This window comes from Saimiri boliviensis, chromosome 12, assembly GCF_048565385.1.
Source record: "Saimiri boliviensis isolate mSaiBol1 chromosome 12, mSaiBol1.pri, whole genome shotgun sequence".
Taxonomy (NCBI): domain Eukaryota; kingdom Metazoa; phylum Chordata; class Mammalia; order Primates; family Cebidae; genus Saimiri; species Saimiri boliviensis.
The window spans coordinates 87,533,266-87,553,809 of record NC_133460.1 but is presented as its reverse complement, the minus strand read 5'-3'; the positions used below and the strand labels follow the sequence as shown (position 1 = coordinate 87,553,809).

The window sequence follows — 20,544 nt, the reverse complement described above, 5'->3', positions numbered from 1 at the left end:
GACCATTAGGTGATGATCAGGTGGTGGTTAACTGTCTCTCTAAAATCACAGTTGGTCTCCGCCAGCACCAGGGAAAGGAAGTCTCTCAGTAAACAGAAACACCTGAAACTGGTGATCAGCAGCTTCCTGATAAGATCTCAGGAGTTGAGGGGGGGGTGCCTCACACCTGTAATCAGCACTTTAGGAGGCCAAGGCAGGTGGATCATGAGGTCAGGCGTTCAAGACCAGCCTGGCCAACATAGTGAAACCCCGTCTCTAACAAAAGTACAAAAAATTAGCCAGGTGTGGTGGCAGGCGCCTGTATCCCAGCTACTTAGGAGACTGAGGCAGGAGAATCACTTGAACTCGGGAGGTGGACGTTGTAGTGAGCTGAGATCATGCCACTGCACTCCAGCCTGGGTGACAGAGTGACACTCTGTCTCAAAAAAAAAAAAAAAGATTATATACCAGTTAAATGCCACCATTTTGCCTCTTTTTTTTTGGACAGGGTTTCACCATGTTGGGCAGGCTGGTCTGGAATGCCTGACCTTGTGATCCACCTGCCTCGGCCTCCCAAAGTGCTGGGATTACAGGCATGAGCCACTAACTGGTATATAATCTTCTAAGAACATTTGACCAGTAAGAGAAGTGTGCCTCAAGATAGCATGCATACTGGCCAGGCATGGTGGCTCACGCCTGTAATCCTGGCACTTTGAGAGACTGAGGCGGGCAGATTACCTGAGGTCAGGAGTTCAAGGCCAGCTTGGCCAACATGGCAAAACCCTGTCTCTACTAAAAAGCACAAAAATTAGCTGGGGTGGTTGTCCACACCTGTAATCCCAGCTACTTAGGAGGCTGAGGCAGGGAGACTTGCTTGAACCCAGGAGGCGGAGGTTGCAGTGAGCCGAGATCACACCACTGCACTCCAGCGTGGGTGACAGAGAGAGACTCTGTCTCAAAAACAAATAAAATAAAATAAAATCGTTGTCTGAGGTAGTGAAAGTCAAACAAACCTTTAACTCTAAAGCAGAACAGCCTCCAGATGTTGACAACTTCTCTCCAATTGGTCTGATCAGAAAATCTTGAGCAAATCGTGAATTCTTCAAGATAGCTGCCGTTTCTTCATCCACTTCAACAATTTCACCTTCCTAAAGGGTAGTATAAAAAAAACATATGCAGGCCGGGCACGGTGGCTCATGCCTATAATCCCAGCACTTTGGGAGGCTGAGACGGGTGGATTACGAGGTCAGGAGATCAAGACCATCCTGGTCAACATGGTGAAACCCCATCTCTACTAAAAAATGCAAAAATTAGCTGGGTATGGTGGTGCACGCCTGTAGTCCCAGCTGCTTGGGAGGCTGAGGCAGGAGAATTGCTTGAACCCAGGAGACGGAGGTTGCGGTGAGCCGAGATCGCGCCATTGCACTCCAGCCTGGATAACAAGAGTGAAACAACTCCGTCTCAAAAAAAAAAAGAAAGAAAAAAAACCCCATATGCTGAGTTGCAACTTTAGTCTCAATAGAAGAAAAATGCCCAGAAGTACCCTTTTCTCTACATCCTCACCAGTAGTAGTAGTTTTTATACACTGTTGATAGGAATTTAAATTAGTACACCATTATGGAAAACAGTATGGAGATTCCTCAAAAGATTAAAAATAGAACTACCATATGACCCAGAAATCCCACTACTGGGTATATATCTAAAGAAAATGAAATCAGTGCGTCAAGGAAATATCTGTACTCACCATGTTGACTGCAGCATTAATCACAATAACCAAGATATGAATCAACCCAGGCTTCTATCAATGGATGAATGGATGAAGAAAATGTGGCATATAGTCTCAGGATACAAAATCAATGTGCAAAAATCAGAAGCATTCCTATACACCAGTAACAAACAGAGCCAAATCATGAGCAAACTCCCATTCACAATTGCTACAAAGAGAATAAAATACCTAGGAATACAATTAACAAAGGACGTGAAGGATCTCTTCAAGGAGAACTACAAACCACTGCTCAAGGAAATAAGAGAGGACATAGATGGAAAAACATTCCATGCTCATGGTTAGGAAGAATCAATATCGTGAAAATGGCCATACTGCCTGAAGTAATTTATAGATTCAATGCTATCCCCATCAAGCTACCATTGACCTTCTTCACAGAACTGGAAAAAAACCACCTTAAACTTCATATGGAACCCAAAGAGAGCCCACATAACCAAGACAATCCTAAGCAAAAAGAACAAAGCTGGAGGCATCACGCTACCTGACTTCAAACTATACTAGAAGGCTACAGTAATCAAAACAGCATAGTGCTGGTACCAAAACAGAGATATAGACCAATGGAACAGAACAGAGGCCTTAGAAGTAATGCCACATACCTACAACCATCTGATCTTTGACAAACCTGACAAATACAAGCAACAGGGAAAGGATTCCCTGTTTAATAAATGGTGTTGGGAAAACTGGCTAGCCATGTGCAGAAAGCAGAAACTGGACCCCTTCCTGACATGTTATAGAAAAATTAACTCCAGATGGATTAAAGATTTCAACATAAGACCTAACACCATAAAAACCCTAGAAGAAAACCTAGGCAGAACCACACAGGACATAGGCATAGGCAAGGACTTCATGACTAAATCACCAAAAGCAATGGCAACAAAAGCCAAAATAGACATATGGGATCTAATTAAACTTAAGAGCTTCTGTACAGGAAAAGAAACAGTCATTAGAGTGAACCGGCAAACCAATGGAATGGGAAAAAATTTTTGTAATCTACTCATCTGATAAAGGACTAATATCCAGAATCTACAAATAACTAAAATAAATATACAAGAAAAAGACAACCCCATCAAAAAGTGGGTGAAGGATATGAACAAACACTTTTCAAAAGAAGACATTATGTGGCCAACAAACATATGAAAAACTGCTCATCATCACCGGTCATTAGAGAAATGCAAATCAAAACCACATTGAGATACCATCTCACACCAGTTAGAATGGTGATTATTAAAAAATCTGGAGACAACAGATGCTGGGAGGATGTGGAGAAAATAACACTTTTACACTGTTGGTGGGAGTGTAAATTAGTTCAACCATTGTGGAAGACAGTGTGGCGATTCCTCAAGGATCTAGAAATAGAAATTCCATTTGTCCCAGCAATCTCATTACTGGGTATATACCCAAAGGATTATAAATCGTTCTATTATAAAGACACATGTACACATATGTTCATTGTGGCAGTGTTTACAATAACAAAGACTTGGAACCAACCCAAATGCCCATCAAGGATAGACTGGATAAAGAAAATGTGGCATATATACACCATGGAATACTATGCACCCATAAAAAAGGATGAGTTCATGTCCTTTGCAGGAACATGGATGAATCTGGAAACCATCATTCTCAGCAAACTGACACAAGAACAGAAAACCAAACACTGCATGTTCTTACTCAAGTGGGTGTTGAACAATGAGAACACATTGACACAGGGAGGGGAACATCACACACTGGGGTCTGTTGCGGGGTGGGGGGCTAGGGGAGGGATAGCAGTAGGTGGGGAGGTTGTGGGGATAACATTAGGAGAAATACCTAATGTGGGTGATGGGGGGATGGAGGCAGCAAATCACCATGACATGTGCATGCCTAGGTAACAATCCTGCAAGATTTGCACATGTACTCCAGAACTTAAAGTAAAATAAAAATAAAATGTGGCATATATACACAATGGAGTACTAACCAAACTTTAAAAAAGAAGGAAACCCTGTCATTTGCAGCAACTGCATGGAACTGCAGGTCATTATGTTAAGAGAAATAAGGCAAACACAGAAAGACAAATACCACATGTTCTCACTGATACGTGGAAGCTAAAAAAGTGGATCTCATTAAGATATAGAGTACATTGGTGGTTACCAAAGGCCAGAAAGGGTACAGGTTGAGGGAGATAAAGAGAAGTTGATTAATGCTTACAAATATAGGGTCTGATGAAAGAAATAAGACCTAGTGTTTGATATATCAGTAAAGTTACTATAGTTTACAATAATATATTGTATATTTCAAAATAGCTATAAGAGGATAATTTTAATGTTTCTAACATAAAGAAAAGACAAACATTTAAGGTGATAGGTATCCCAATTACACTACTTTGATCTTTACAAATTATATGAATGTATTAAATTATCATGAACCCCGTAAAATATGTACATTGATTATGCATCAATTTAAAAAAAGTAAAGTCTTTATGTATCAATAATAACACTGAATGTCAATGAACTCAATTCTCCAATTAAGAGACATAGAGTAGGCTGGGCATGGCTCATGCCTGTAATCCCAGCACTTTGGGAAGCTGAGGTGGGCAGATCACAAGGTCAAGAGGTTGAGAACATCCAGGCCAACATGGTGAAACTCCATCTCTACTAAAAAATACAAAATATTAGCTGGGGATGGTGGTGCACGCCTGTAGTTCCAGCTACTTGGGAGGCTGAGGCAGGAGTATTGCTTGAACCCGGGAGGCGGAGGCTGCAGTGAACTGAGATCACCCCACTGCACTCCAGCCTGGTGTCTGGTGACAGAGTGAGACTCTGTCTCAAAAAAAAAAAAAAAAAAAAAAAAAAAAAAGGAGGCATAGAGTGCTGTGAAAAGCTTGTAGCAAAGAGGGCAAACGAAGAAGCAGGTTCTGAAGTTCATTCTTGATTATGCCTACCTTCTAAAGGATGGAATCATAAGTACTGCCAATTTTGAGCAGTTTTTGCAAGAGAGGATCAAAGTGAATGGAAAAGCTGGGAATCTTGGTGGAGGATTATAACCCTTGAAAGGAGCAAGAGCAAGAGCAAGAGCACTGTGACTTCTGAGGTTCCTTTTTCCAAAAGGTATCTGATATATCTCACCAAAAAATATTTGAAGAATAATCTATGGATTGGTTGTGTGTAGTTGCTAACAGCAAAAAGAGTTATGAGTGATGTTACTTCCAAATTAGGCTGGATGAAGAAGAGGAGGAAGGTGAGGATTAAAATTTATTTATCCAGAATATTTTGTATGAGTTCTTGAATAAAACTTGTAAAATGCCCCACTACCAAGAAAAAAAAGGAATAGAGTGGCTGGAATGGATAAAAAAAAAAAAAAATGGGACCCAATTATATGCTGCCTACAAGAAACCTACTTTACTTATAAAAATACTGAAAGTGGGCCGGGCTTTGTGGCTCAAGCCTGTAATCCCAGCACTTTGGGAGGCCGAGGCGGGTGGATCACGAGGTCAAGAGATCGAGACCATCCTGGTCAACATGGTGAAACCCCGTCTCTACTAAAAATACAAAAAAAATACCAGCTGGGCATGGTGGTGCATGCCTGTAATCCCAGCTACTCAGGAGGCTGAGGCAGGAGAATTGCCTGAACCCAGGAGGCGGAGGTAGTGGTGAGCCAAGATCGTGCCATTGCACTCCAGCCTGGGTAACAAGAGCGAAACTCCGTCTCAAAAAAATAAATAAATAAATAAATAATACTGAAAGTTAAGGGGTGGAAAAAAGACATTCCATGCAATTGGAAACCAGAAAAGAACAGAAGTAGCTATACTTATATAAGATAAAATAGATGCTGAATCAAGGCTGTCAAAAGAGACAAAGAAGGTCACTCTATAATGATAAAGGGGTCAATTCAGCAAGAGGATATAAGTATCTATGCACCCAACACTGGAGCTCCAAAATATATAAAGCAAACCTTAATAGATCTAGAATAGATATACTGTAATGCAATAATTGTAGGGGTCTTTTAACACCATACCTACTACTCTCAGTAAGATGGAGCATTCATACAGAAAATAATAAAGAAACATTAAACTAGATCAAACATACTAGATCAAATAGGCCTAGCTGACATTTACAGAACATTTTATCCAACAGCTGCAGAATAAACATTCTGCTCAATAGCACATGGAACATTCTCCAGCATAGACTATATCTTAGGCCACAAAACAAGTCTTAACACATTTTAAAAAGTAGAAATCATAACAAGTATCTTTCTTACCACAATGGGATAAAACTGAAAATCAATAACAAGAACGTTGGCTAATTCACAAACACATGGAAATTAAACAACATGCTCCCAAATAACCAATGGGTCCATGAATAAGAGAAAAATTTTAAATTTCTTGAAACAAATGAAAATGGAAATACAACATGCAAAAATTTATGGGATACAGCAGAAGCAGTACTAAGAGGAAAGTTTATAGCAATAAATGCCTACATCAAAAAAGTAGAAAGACTGCAAATAAGGCCAAGTGTGGTGGCCCATGCCTGGAATTCCAGCACGTGGGGAGGCCAAGGCAGGTGGATTGCTTGACCCCAGAAGTTCAAGACCAGCCTGGGCAACACGGTGAAAGCCCATCTCTACAGAAAATACAAAACTTAGCCAGGCATCGTAGCCCGTATTCCCAGCTACTTAGGAGGCTGAGGTAGCAGGATTGCCTGAGCCCAGGAGGTCAAAGCTGCTATAACCCATGATGGTACCACTGTACTCCAGTCCAGGTGACAGAGTGAGACCCTGAGAAAGAAAAAAGAAGAAGGAAAGGCAGGGAGGGAAGACAGATGCACTTTAAATAAACAACCTAGTGATGCCCATGAGGGAACTATAAAAACATGAAAAAAATCAAACTCAAAATTAATAGAAGGAAAGAATAATAAACATCACAACAGAAATAAATGAAACTGAGACAAAAAATACAGAAAATCAACAAAAGGAAAAGTTAGTTTTTGAAAAGACAAAATAGACAAATCTTTAGCTAGACTAAGAAAAAAAAGAGAAGACTCAAACGGATGGATAAAGCAAATGCAGTGTATATATACATGAACACTACTCAGACATGAAAAAGAAGGAAATCCTGTCACTTGCAGCAACGTTCATGGAAATGCAGGTCATTATGTTAAGAGAAGTAAGCCAAGCACAAAAAGATGAGAATATTGCCTGTTCTCACTGATATGTGGGAGCTAAAAAAGTGGATCTCATGATCATAGAGAGTAGACTGGTGGTTACCAGAGGCCAGGCAGAGGAGGGAGGATGAAGAGAGGTTGATTAATTAGTACAAAAATACAGTTTAATAAGAAATAAGACCCAGTGTTCAATAGATCAGTAGGGTGACTATAGTTTAAAATAATCTATTGTATATTTCAAAATAGCTAGAAGAGAATAATTCAAATGGGTTCCTAGAATAAAGAAAAGGCAAATATTCAAGGTGATGGATATACCAGTTACATTAATTGATCTGTACAAATTATATGAAACTATTAAATTATCAGATGTACCCTGAAAATATGCACATCTATCATGCATTAATTTAAAAAATGTTTGGCCTGGCACGGTGGCTGATGCCTATAATCCTAGCACTTTGGGAGGCTGAGATGGGCAGACCACTTGAGGCGAGGAGTTCGAGACCAGCCTGGCCAACATGGTGAAACCCTGTCTCTATTAAAAATACAAAAATTAGTCCCAGCTACTGGGGAGGCTGAGGCAGGAGAATCACTTGAACTAGGGAGGCAGAGGTTGCAGTGAACCAAGACTGCACCACTGTGCTCCAGCCTGGGCAACATAGTGACACTCCATCTCAAAATATATGTATACACACACACACACATATATATATATATAATTTTGTTTAAAAGTAATTGTATTAAAAATGGTTTTTGAAAAAAAGATTTAATAGCTATATATACATATACATATATATACATATATATATATATATATATATATATATATATATATGTATGTATATGTATATATATAAATGGTTTTTGAGGCCAGGTGTGGTGGCTCATGCCTGTAATCCCAGCACTTTGGGAGACCGAGGCAGGTGGATCATGAGTTCAGGAGTTCGAGACCAGCCTGGCCAATATGGTGAAACCCTATTTCTACTGAAAAATACAACAATTAGCTGGGCTTGGTGGTACGTGCCTGTAGTCCCAGCTACTCGGGAGGCTGAGGCAGGAGAATCCCTGGAACTTGGGAGGTGGAGGTTTCGTTGAGCTGAGATGGTGCCACTGCACTCCAGCCTGGGGGACAGAGAGACTCTGTCTCAAAAAACAACAAAAAAGTTTTGAAAGGCACTAGAACAAATCAATGGTTTCAAAGAACAAATCAATGGGTTCAAAGGCCCTTCCCACTCTGATTCTGTGAATCTACTGGAATAGGCAGCACATCAAGGAGCAGTGCATCTTTGGGAAAACATTAAGGGCTCCACTGTACCAAGAAGTAGTTAAGAAATTTGAGGCTGGGTGTGGTGGCTCACACCTGTAATCCCAGCTCTTTGGGGGGCAAGGTGGACAGATCACGAGGTCAGGAGTTCAAGGCCAACCTGGCCGATATGGTGAAACCCTGTCTCTACTAAAAATACAAAAATTAGCCAGGCATGGTGGCATGCCTCTGTAGTCCTAGCTAATCAGGAGACTGAGGCAGAAGAGTTGCTGGGACTCCGGAGGTGGAGGTTTTAGTGAGCTGTGATGGCGCCACTGCACTCTAGCCTGGGGGACAGAGAGACTCTGTCTCAAAAAAAAAAAAAAAATTTTTTTTTTTTTCTTGAAAGACACTAGAACAAATCAATGGGTTCAAAGAACAAATCAATGGGTTCAAAGGCCCTTCCCACTCTGATTCTGTGAATCTACTGGAATAAGCAGCACATCAAGGAGCAGTGCATCTTTGAGAAAGCATTAAGGGCTCCACTGTACCAAGAAGTATTTAAGAAATCTGATCCAGCCAAACTAAGCTTCATAGGTGAAGGAAAAATTAAATCCTTTGCGAACAAGCAAGTACCCAGAGATTTCATCACCACCAGGCCTGCTTTACAAGAGCTCCTGAAAGAAACACTAAATATAGAAAGAACAACCAGTACCAGCCACTGCAAAAACATACCAAATGGTAAAGAGCATCGACACAATGAAGAAACTGCATCAACTAACGGGCAAAACAGCCAGCTAGCATCAAAATGGCAGGATCAAATTCACACATAACAATATTAACCCTAAATGTAAATGGGCTAAATGCCCCAATCAAAGGACACAGACGGGCAAATTGGATAAAAAGCCAAAACCCATCAGTGTGCTGTATCCAGGAAACCCATCTCACATGCAAGGATACACTAAGGCTCAAAATAAAGGGATGGAGGAAGATTTACCAAGCAAATGGAGAGCAAAAAAAAGCAGGAGTTGCAATTCTCATCTCTGATAAAATAGACTTTAAACCAACAAAGATCAAAAGAGACAAAGAAGGACATTACATAATGGTAAAAGGATCAATGCAACAAGAAGAGCTAACGATCCTAAATATATATGCACCCAATGCAGGAGCACCCAGATACATAAGGCAAGTTCTTAATGACCTACAAAGAGACTTAGACTCCCACACAATAATAGTGGGAGACTTTAACACCCCATTGTTAATATTAGACAGATCAACGAGACAGAAAATTAACAAGGATATCTAGGACTTGAACTCAGACCGAGACCGAGCAAACCTAATAGACATTTTACAGAAATCTCCACCCCAAATCCACAGAATATACATTCTTCTTAGTATCACATCACACCTACTCTAAAATGGACAACATAATTGGAAGTAAATTCATTCCTCAGCAAATGCAAAAGAATGGAAATCATAACAAACAGTCTCTCAGACCACAGTGCAATCAAGTTAGAACTCAGAATTCAGAAACTAACTCAGAACTGCACAACTTCATGGAAACTGAACAACTGGCTCTTGAATGCTGATTGGATAAACAATGAAATGAAGGCAGAAATAAAGATGCTCTTTGAAACCAATGAGAACGAAGACACAACATACCAGAATCTCTGGGACACATTTAAAGCAGTGTCTAGAGGAAAATATATAGCAATAAAGGCCCACATGAGAAGCAAGGAAAGATCTAAAATTGACACCCTTTCGTCAAAATGGAAAGAGCTAGAGGAGCAAGATCAAAAAAACTCAAAGACTAACAGAAGACAAGAAATATCTAAGATGAGAGCAGAACTGAAGGATACAGAGACACAAAAAAACCTTCAAAAAAATCAATAAATCCAGGAGCTGGTTTTTCGAAAAGATCAACAAAATAGACCACTAGCCAGATTAATAAAAAAGAAAAGAGAGAATAATCAAATAGATACAATAAAAAAATGATAAGGGGGGGCCGGGCGCGGTGGCTCAAGCCTGTAATCCCAGCACTTTGGGAGGCCGAGGTGGGTGGATCACGAGGTCAAGAGATCGAGACCATCCTGGTCAACATGGTGAAACCCCATCTCTACTAAAAATACAAAAAATCAGCTGGGCATAGTAGTGCGTGCCTGTAATCCCAGCTACTTAGGAGGCTGAGGCAGGAGAATTGCCTGAACCCAGGAGGCGGAGGTTGCGGTGAGCCAAGATTGCGCCATTGCACTCCAGCCTGGGTAACAAGAGCGAAACTCCGTCTCAAAAAAAAAAAAAAAAAAAAAAAAAAAAAAAAAAAAAAAAAAAATGATAAGGGGGATATCACCACAGATTCCACAGAAATACAAACCATCATCAGAGATTATTACAAACAACTCTATGCACATAAACTAGTAAACCTGGAAGAAATGGATAAATTCCTGGACGCCTGCATCCTCCCAAGCCTAAACCAGGAAGAAGTCAAAACCCTGAATAGACCAATAACAAGGGCTGAAGTTGAGGCAGCAATTAAGAGCCTACCACCCAAAAAAAGCCCAGGTCCAGATGGGTTCACAGCAGAATTCTACCAGACATACAAAGAGGAGATGGTACCATTCCTTCTGAAATTATTCCAAATAATCCAAAGAGAGGAAATCCTTCCCAAATCATTTTATGAGACCAACATTATCCTGACACCAAAACCTGGCAGAGACTCAGCAAGAAAAGAAAACTTCAGGCCAATATCCATGATGAACATAGATGCAAAAATCTTCAATAAAATACTGGTAAGCCAATTGCAACAGCATATCAAAAAGCTTATCCACCATGATCAAGTAGGCTTCATCCTGGGGATGCAAGGCTGGTTGAACATACGCAAGTCTATAAACATAATTCACCACATAAACAGAACCAAAGACAAAAACCACATGATTATCTCAATTGATGCAGAGAAGGCCTTTGACAAAATTCAACAGCCTTTTATGCTAAAAATCCTCGATAAACTAGGTATTGACGGAACGTATCTCAAAATAATAAAAGCTATTTATGACAAACCAACAGCCAATATCATACTGAATGGGCAAAAACTGGAAGCATTCCCTTTGAAATCTGGCACTAGACAAGGATGCCCTCTCTCACCACTCCTATTCAATATAGTATTGGAAGTTCTAGCCAGAGAAATCGGGCAAGAAAAAGAAATAAAGGGTATTCAAATAGGAAAGGAGGAAGTCAAACTGTCTCTATTTGCAGACCACACGATTGTATATCTAGGAGACCCCATCGTCTCAGCCCCAAATCTCCTGAAACTGATAAGCAACTTCAGCAAAGTCTCAGGATACAAAATCAATGTGCAAAAATCACAAGCATTCCTATACACTAATAACAGACTTAAAGAGAGCCAAATCAAGAATGAACTGCCATTCAAAATTGCTACAAAGAAAATAAAATACCTGGGAATACAACTAACAAGGAACATAAAGGACCTCTTCAAGGAGAACTACAAACTATTGCTCAATTAAATAAGAGAGGACACAAACGGATGGAGAAATATTCCATGTTCATAGTTAGGAAGAATCAATATTGTGAAAATGGCCATGCTGCCCAAAGCAATTTGCAGATTCATCGCTATCCCCATCAAGCTACCAATGACCTTCTTCACAGAACTGGAAAAAAACACCTTAAACTTCATATGGAACCAAAGTCAATTCTAAGCAAAAAGAACAAAGCGGGAGGCACCAGGTACTGGACTTCAAACTATACTACAAGGCTACAGTAATCAAAACAGCATGGTACTGGTACCAAAATAGAGATATAGATGAATGGAACAGAACAGAGGCCTCAGAGGCAACACAACATATCTACAACCCTCCGATCTTTAACAAACCTGACAAAAACAAGCAATGGGGAAAGGACTCCCTGTTTAATAAATGGTGTTGGGAAAACTGGCTAGCCATGTGCAGATAGCAGAAACTGGACCCCTTCCTGACACCTTACACTAAAATTAACTTTAACTCCAGATGGATTAAAGACTTAAACATAAGACCCAACACCAAAAAAACACTAGAAGAAAATCTAGGCAAAACCATTCAGGACATAGGTGTAGGCAAGGACTTCATGACCAAAACACCAAAAGCACTGGCAACAAAAGCCCAAATAGACAAATGTGACCTAATCAAACTCCACAGCTTCTGCACAGCAAAAGAAGCTGTAATTAGAGTGAATCAGCAACCAACAGAATGGGAAGAAATTTTTGTAATCTACCCATATGACAAAGGGCTGATATCCAGAATCTACCAACTAAAACAGATTTATAAGAAAAACAAACAAACAAGCCCATTCCAAAGTGGGCGAAGGATATGAACAGACACTTTACAAAAGAAGACATACATGAGGCTAACAAACATATGAAAAAATGCTCATCATCACTGGTCATCAGAGAAATGCAAATCAAAACCACATTGAGGTACCATCTCACGCCAGTTAGAATAGCAATCATTAAAAAATCTGGAGACAACAGATGCTGGAGAGATTGTGGAGAAATAGGAACACTTTCACACTGTTGGTGGGAGTGTAAATTAGTTCAACCATTGTGGAAGACAGTGTGGCAATTCTTCAAAGACCTAGAAATAGAAATTCCATTTAACCCAGCAATCCCATTACTGGGTATATATTCAAAGGATTATAAATCGTTCTACTATAAGGACACATGCACACAAATGTTTATTGCAGCACTGTTTACAATAGCAAAGACCTGGGACCAACCCAAATGCCCATTGATAACAGACTGAACAGGGAAAATGTGGCACATATACACCATGGAATATTATGCAGCCATCAAAAACGATGAGTTCATGTGCTTTGTAGGGACATTGATGAACCTGAAAACCATCATTCTCAGCAAACTGACACAAGAACAGAAAATCAAACACCACATGTTCTCACTCATAGGCGGGTGTTGAACAATAAGAACCCATAGAAACAGGGAGGGGAGCATCACACACTGGGGTCTGTTGGGGGAAATAGGGGAGGGACAGCAGGGGGTGGGGAGTCGGGGAGAGATAGCATGGGGAGAAATGCCAGACACAGGTGAAGGGGAGGAAGGCAGCAAATCATGCTGCCATGTGTGTGCCTATGCAACTATCTTGTATGTTCTTCACATGTACCCCAAAACCTAAAATGCAATTAAAAAAGAAAAGAAATTTGAGGCTGGGTGTGGTGGCTTACACCTGTAATCCCAGCTCTTTGGGAGGCAAGGCGGGCAGATCACGAGGTCAGGAGTTTGAGACCAACATGGCCAATATTGTCAAACCCTGTCTCTACTAAAAATACAAAAATTAGCCGGGCGTGGTGGTATGCATCTGTAGTCCCAGCTACTCAGGAGACTGAGGCAGAATTGCTGGAACCCTGGAGGTGGAGGTTTTAGTGAGCTGAGATGGCGCCACCACACTCCAGCCTGGGGGACACAGCAAGACTCCGTCTCAAAAAAACAACAAAAACAAAAGGTTTTGAAAGACACTAGATCAAATCAATGGGTTCAAAGAACAAATCAATGGGTTCAAAGGCCCTTCCCACTCTGATTCTGTGAATCTACTGGAATAGGCAGCACATCAAGGAGCAGTGCATCTTTGAGAAAGCATTAAGGGCTCCACTGTACCAAGAAGTATTTAAGAAATTTGAAGCTGGGTGTGGTGACTCACACCTGTAATCCCAGCTCTTTGGGGGGCAAGGTGGACAGATCACGAGGTCAGGAGTTCGAGACTAACCTGGTCAATATGATGAAACCCTGTCTCTACTAAAAATACAAAAATTAGCCACGTGTGGTGGCATGTGTCTGTTGTCCCAGCTACTTGGGAGGCTGAGGCAGGAGAATTGCTTGAACCCAAGAGGCAGAGGTTGCAGTGAGCCGAGATTGTGCCACTGCACTCCAGCCTGGGTAACAGAGGGAGACTCCATCTCGAAAAAAAAAGAAAGAAAAGAAAAAGGAATTTGAAGATGCAGCCAGGTGCCGTGTCTCATGCCTGTAATCCCAGCACTTTGAGAGGGCGAGGAAGGTGGATCACCTGAGGTCAGGAGTTCACGACCAGCCTGGCCAACATGGTGAAACCCCATCTCTACTAAAAATACAAAAATCAGTCGGGTGTGGGGTCATGCTCCTATAACCCCAGCTACTCGGGAGGCTGAGGCAGTAGAATCGGTTTGAACCGGGCGGTGGAGGTTGCAGTGAGCCAAGATCATGCCACTGCACTCCAGCCCAGGTAACAGACTGAGACTCTATCTCAAAAAAAAAGAAAAAGAAGAAAGAAAAGAAATTTGAAGATGCTTGGCCAGGTGTAATCCCAGACTTGGAAGGCTGAAGTGGAAGGATCCTGTGAGGCTCAGAGTTCTAGACTATAGTGGGGTGAATAGCCACTGTATCCCAGCATGCTCAACATAGCAAGACCCTGTGTCTAAATAAAGAAATAAATAATTTTTTAAATTAAAAAAAAAATTGAAGACGCTATTTGGACCAAAAAATCAGAAGAAGCCGGGCACAGTGACACATACTTGCAACTTTAGGAAGCTGAGGTTCTTGAGGCCAGGAGTTCGAGACGAGCCTGGACAATATAATAAGAACCTGTCTCACCAACAACACAAAAAATTAAAAATTAGCCAAGCATGGTGACACATGCCTGTAGTCCCCGCTACTTGGAAAACTGAGGTGGGAGAATCGCTGGAACCCAGGAGTCTGAGGTTACAGTGAGCTATGATTGTGCCACTGCACTCCAGCCTGGGTGACAGAGAAACTATCTCTAAAATAAATAAATAATCAGAAAAAGGAAATATTAATAGTAAGTTTTCCACCTTTGGCACCAATAATGACTGTATCTTCTGTTCACTGAAATTGCAGTGCATACCCAGTGTTTTGCTACATTATTGCTAATCCTTATTGAAATTCTGCAAAGTAAGTATTATTATGAATTTTGATGACTTGCTCAAGTTTACTCAAGTAATACATAATAGAGCCAGAATTTGAACCCAGGTATCTGATTCCAAAGCCTGAACTTTTCTATTTCGAGAAAACAAAATATGCACAGAGCAGTAACAATGCCAATTAGTACCATCATCAAGCATTCAAAAATTTCTTAATTCCTTGACAGGATTAAACAATTAAAATACTATTATACATACTCCTACTCTTTTCCATAGTATTGCTCTATAGCTCTATAGCTCTATTAATCCAATGTCTGAATGAGACTTCTTGTAAAAAGTTTTCTTCAGGCCAGGCGTGGTGACTCACAGCTGTAATCCCAGCACTTTGAGAGGCTGAGGAGGGTGGATCACTTGAGGTCAGGAGTTCAAGACCAGCCTGGCCAACATGGTGAAATCCCATCTCTAAGAAAAAAAAGAAAAAGAAGAAGAAAAAGTTTTCTTCAGTGTGTAATGGTATTGTGATTGTGCAGGAGAATATTACATTCCTATGGGATGCATGATGAAATATTTAAGGAGAAAATGGCATAATATCTGCAACTTATTTTCAATGGCTCAGCAAATAAATATATCTCTCTATATAAACACACAAAGCAAATATGGAAAAATGTTCTCAACTGCTGAAACATAGGTAATGCATATGTGGTATTCACTGAACTATTGTTAACTTTTCTGTATTCAAAAACATTTTTATAATAAATATTAAGGGCTAGGTAGGGTGGTTCATGCCTGTAATCCCAGCACTCTGGGAGGCCAAGGTGGGCAGACCAGTCTGGACAACATGGCAAAATCCTGTCTCTACAAAAGTTGTAAAAATTAGCCAGGTGTGGCCGGGCGCGGTGGCTCAAGCCTGTAATCCCAGCACTTTGGGAGGCTGAGGTGGGTGGATCACGAGGTCAAGAGATCGAGACCATCCTGGTCAACATGGTGAAACCCCGTCTCTACTAAAAATACAAAAAATTAGCTGGGCATGGTGGCGCATGCCTGTAATCCCAGCTACTCAGGAGGCTGAGGCAGGAGAATTGCCTGAACCCAGGAGGCGGACGTTGCGGTGAGCCAAGATCGCGCCATTGCACTCCAGCCTGGGTAACAAGAGCGAAACTCCGTCTCAAAAAAAAAAAAAAAAATTAGCCAGGTGTGGTGGCATGCCTGTAGTCCCAGCTACTCATGAGCCTGAGGTGGGAGGATCACTTGAGCCCAGAAGGTCAAGACTGCAGTGAGCCATGATTGTGTCACTGCACTCTAGCCTGGGTGACAGAGCGAGACCCTGTCAATGAATAAGTATTTAGGAAAAAATGCCTTTTCACTCCACTTGAAACACACACATACATTTAAACACACACACAAACAAACCAACCAACACCAGAAAAGTGGGAAGCAATGCAAAGTCAAAAAAAGACAGCTGGAGAAAGGCAAGAGCAGAACGAATACCGGAAGTCATGGAAATTGTTTTATTTACCTTAAATGTAAAATTTGCATCAAACATGAGTTCCTTTTCGTGTCCTGTAATTCCTCCATTGTAAATAACTTGGCATCTACTGGTTGGTCCTGTCTTAGAGCATTTGAAGAGGCGAAATGTTGCAGAAACAAAACGACAGTCACCTAAAAACAGAATTTATCCACGGTTCAACTCCAGCACTCCCTCAGCAGACAACGAGCAAACAAGTTATAAAGATGACTTTCTTCTTTGCATCTCATCAGTTATCTTTCTGGGCACTTCAGTCTATTTACTGGATGACTTCAAAGTGCTTTATTAAATATCAAAATTGGGGGGGGGGGTTACCATTTTACAGGAGACAAGATAGCTATTTCCAGATGACACAAAGTATCCCTCGAGTATCAGAAGCCACTTACTAATCACCGAATTTCAATCATTCAAGTTGTAGTTATAATAGTCCCTGCCATCTGTCATAGCTTACCGATAACTCTTTCCAGTTCCTTGTTTTGAATTGAAATGAGATTGGCAGTGACCAAACGTGGAGGGCAGAACCCAATTTTTTGAGCAAGGATAGCAAGTTCCTTCCAGTACAAAGCACCACCCAGACACTCGCCTAAGAAACAAAAACAAGCAAACAAGCAAAAAACAAACAAACAAAAGAAACCACCTAAATGATTACCAATGGCGGAATGATCACAGTACGGCATAGCTGTACAATACCATTGTATAATACAAACATAAAAAAAAAATTTTTTTAATTTAGGCCAAAAACACAAAATTAGAAACTACATTCTATGTATGGCATGCCCCAATTTTATTATACACATGCACAGAAATAAACCAAACTACATGAATATTTCCTAAAATGTTAAGGAGGTTATCACTGGGTTATACGATGATAAGTAATATTTTTTAAGAGACAGGGCTTTACTATAATGCCCAGGCTGTACCCAAACTTCTAGACTCAAGCAATCCTCCTGCCTCAGCCTCCCAAATATCTGGGATTACAGGTGTGTGCCACTGTGTCCAACTGAGTAATTTTTTCTCTTTTTTTTTTTTTTTTTTTTGCACTTTCCAACTTATTAACAGTATCTATTTATCATTACACAAGAATAAAGTTAATATTATTTTAAGAATAAGAACTTTTGGCCAGGCACAGTGGCTCACACCTGTAATCCCAGCACTTTGGGAGGCTGAGGCAGGCGGATCACAAGGTCAAGAGATCAAGTCCATCCTGGCCACCATGGTGAAATCCCATCTCTACTAAAAATACAAAAAAATTTAGCTGGGTGTGGTGGTGCATGCCTGTAGTCCCAAATACTCAGGAGGCTGAGGCAGGAGAATTGCTTGAAACCAGAAAATGGAAGTTGCAGTGATCCGGGATCATGCCATTGCACTCCAGCCTGGTGACAGAGTGAGACTGTCTCAAAAAAAAAAAAAAAAAAAAACTTTTGATTTCATAGTCAGACTGATAAAAAGCATGCATTTATCTAAACTTCCAGAGACTATTAAAATGATAACAAAGGAATAAACAACACAATAATGATGAGAACATAAAGGGTCTTAGAGGGCATCAGCTCTGGAACAACTGTCCTCATTTCTGCACTAGAGTTTTCAAAGTATTTTCCCCATTCTTTATCCCATTTAATCTTTATAACAGCCCTATAAGGCAGAATATATTATTATTTACATTTTTACAGTTTGGAAAACAATAACTCACAGAGATGAATTAAACTATCTGAAGCCCTATCGCTTTTGAATGGCAGAGGAAGAATGGAGCCTTGGCCTCGTATGAGGCCTAATCCCACGTGGTCTCATATCATACAGCCTCATCCTGGCTATTAGTAAAAGGGAGCTCTGCACAAGCAACCATCTGCCTTAAAACTAATCAAAACAAAATCACCTACCCCATAAAACTCTGTGTGTCCTGATTTCTTCTGGCAGTTCAAGGTTCACATAGACGTCACTGAAATATAACTCCCCACCATACTGAAACAGACCCACATTAGTCCAAATAAGATTAATGATTACATTGATCCCAGATAACAAAGAAAGGAGCAAAGTCAAATCTAAAGATCAGTAGCAATTTTTTTTTTTTTTTTTTTTGAGACAGAGTTTCGCTCTTGTTACCCAGGCTGGAGTGCAATGGCGCGATCTCGGCTCACCACAACCTCCGCCTCCTGGGTTCAGGCAATTCTCCTGCCTCAGCCTCCTGAGTAGCTGGGATTACAGGCACGCGCCACCATGCCCGGCTAATTTTTTGTGTTTTTTTTTTTTTTAGTAGAGACGGGGTTTCACCATGTTGACCAGGATGGTCTCGATCTCTTGACCTCGTGATCCACCCGCCTCGGCCTCCCAAAGTGCTGGGATTACAGGCTTGAGCCACCGCGCCCGGCATCAGTAGCAATGTTTAAGCTGACCCTTTGTGAACAAATAACAGCTGCCTCTTCAGTTATAATCAATAGTCAAGTGCCAAGATTTTTTTTCTCCCAGTGGCTTATCCAACAGGTAATGAGATCACATTCTAAGAGTGTCTGCATCCTAAATAAAGATATTCAGGTTACTTAAATTTTTAGCCAATCTGAACCAAAAGCAGCCCCAGGTCACTGGAGAACTAACAGAAGATATCATCAGCATTCATAAACTTTTGTCTCTTAAGAATAATATAACTTTGTCAGGTATGATGGCTCATGCCTCTCATCCCAGTGACTCAGGAGTCTGAAGTGGTAGGATTGCTGGAGGTTAGCAGTGTCAGACTAGCCTTGGTAACAGAGCAAGACCATCTCTCCAATACAGAAATTTTAAAATTAGCTGGGCAGGCTGGGCACGGTAGCTTATGCCTGTAATCCCAGCACTTCGGGAGGCCGAGACTGGCAGATCCCAAGGTCAGGAGTTCGAAAGCAGCCTAACCAACATGATGAAACCCCCTCTCTACTAAAAAAACAAAAAAAAAAAATTAGCTGGGTGAGGTGGCAAGCGCTTGTAATCCCAGCTACTTAGGAGGCTGAGGCAGGAGAATCACTTGAACCTGGGAGGCAGAGGCTGCAGTCAGCCAAGATTGTGCCATTGCGCCCCAGCCTGGGTGACAGGGTGAGACCCTCTCTCAAAAAAAAAAAAAAAAAAAAAAAATTAGCTGGGCATGGTGATATGTGCCTGGAATCCTAGCTACTCAAGAGGATTGTTTGATCCCAGGAGTTGGAGGCTGCAGTGAGCTATCATTGACACTGCACTCCAGCCTGGGTGACAGCAACACCCCATTTCTATTAAAAAATATAAATTTTTGTAATGTTATTTACTTTTATAACAACACGTTTTTTCTTTAAAATATTGTCCTTAAAACGTAAAGCAAATGAGTGATCAGGAACTTAACATTTTATTTGGCTAATTTCAAAAATTTGGAAACCCGGAGATCTAGATTCTACAATAGCGTTTCTACCTTTTTTTTTTTTTTTTTTTTTTTGAGACAGAGTCTCACTCTATCACCAGGCTGGAGTTCAGCGGCACAATCTTGGCTCACTGCAACCTCTGACTCTCTGGTTCAAGTGATTCTCCTGCCTCAGCCTTACAGATGCTTACCATCTCACCTGGCTAATTTTCTTTTTTGTATTTTTAGTAGAGATGGGGTTTCATCATGTTGGCCAGGATGGTCTCGACCTCCTGAGCTCATGATCCATCTGCCTCAGACTCCCAAAGTGCTGAGATTACAGGCCTGAGCCACCAAGCCCGGCCTCTACCTTTTGTAAGTACATTTTTGGTGGAGATAGTGAACACCTGGTCTGTAAAATGGCATACTAACAAAGACATCACTAAATCATTAAATCATTTCTACATAGGTATTTGTATTTGAGTTCTATGATAGCTTTGTAAACCAAATATCTCAAAAACTTTTTTTTTTTTTTTTTTTTTTTTTGTTTTGAGACGGAGTTTCGCTCTTGTTACCCAGGCTGGAGTGCAATGGCGCGATCTCGGCTCACCGCAACCTCCGCCTCCTGGGTTCAGGCAA

At 40.9% G+C, this 20,544-nt stretch overlaps 1 protein-coding gene across 1 annotated transcript in view; it reads right to left on the bottom strand.

Moving 5' to 3' along the window:
- Window positions 1-20,544, bottom strand: part of AS3MT (arsenite methyltransferase) — a 42,587-nt gene that overhangs the window by 10,956 nt on the left and 11,087 nt on the right. Inside the window, exons 7-10 of the mRNA XM_010333124.2 lie at window positions 18,449-18,530; window positions 17,023-17,154; window positions 16,563-16,705; window positions 993-1,127 (exon numbers count right to left, since the gene is read on the bottom strand). Coding sequence (XP_010331426.1) covers window positions 993-1,127; window positions 16,563-16,705; window positions 17,023-17,154; window positions 18,449-18,530 — 492 coding nt within the window. The remainder of the gene's footprint in view (window positions 1-992; window positions 1,128-16,562; window positions 16,706-17,022; window positions 17,155-18,448; window positions 18,531-20,544) is intronic.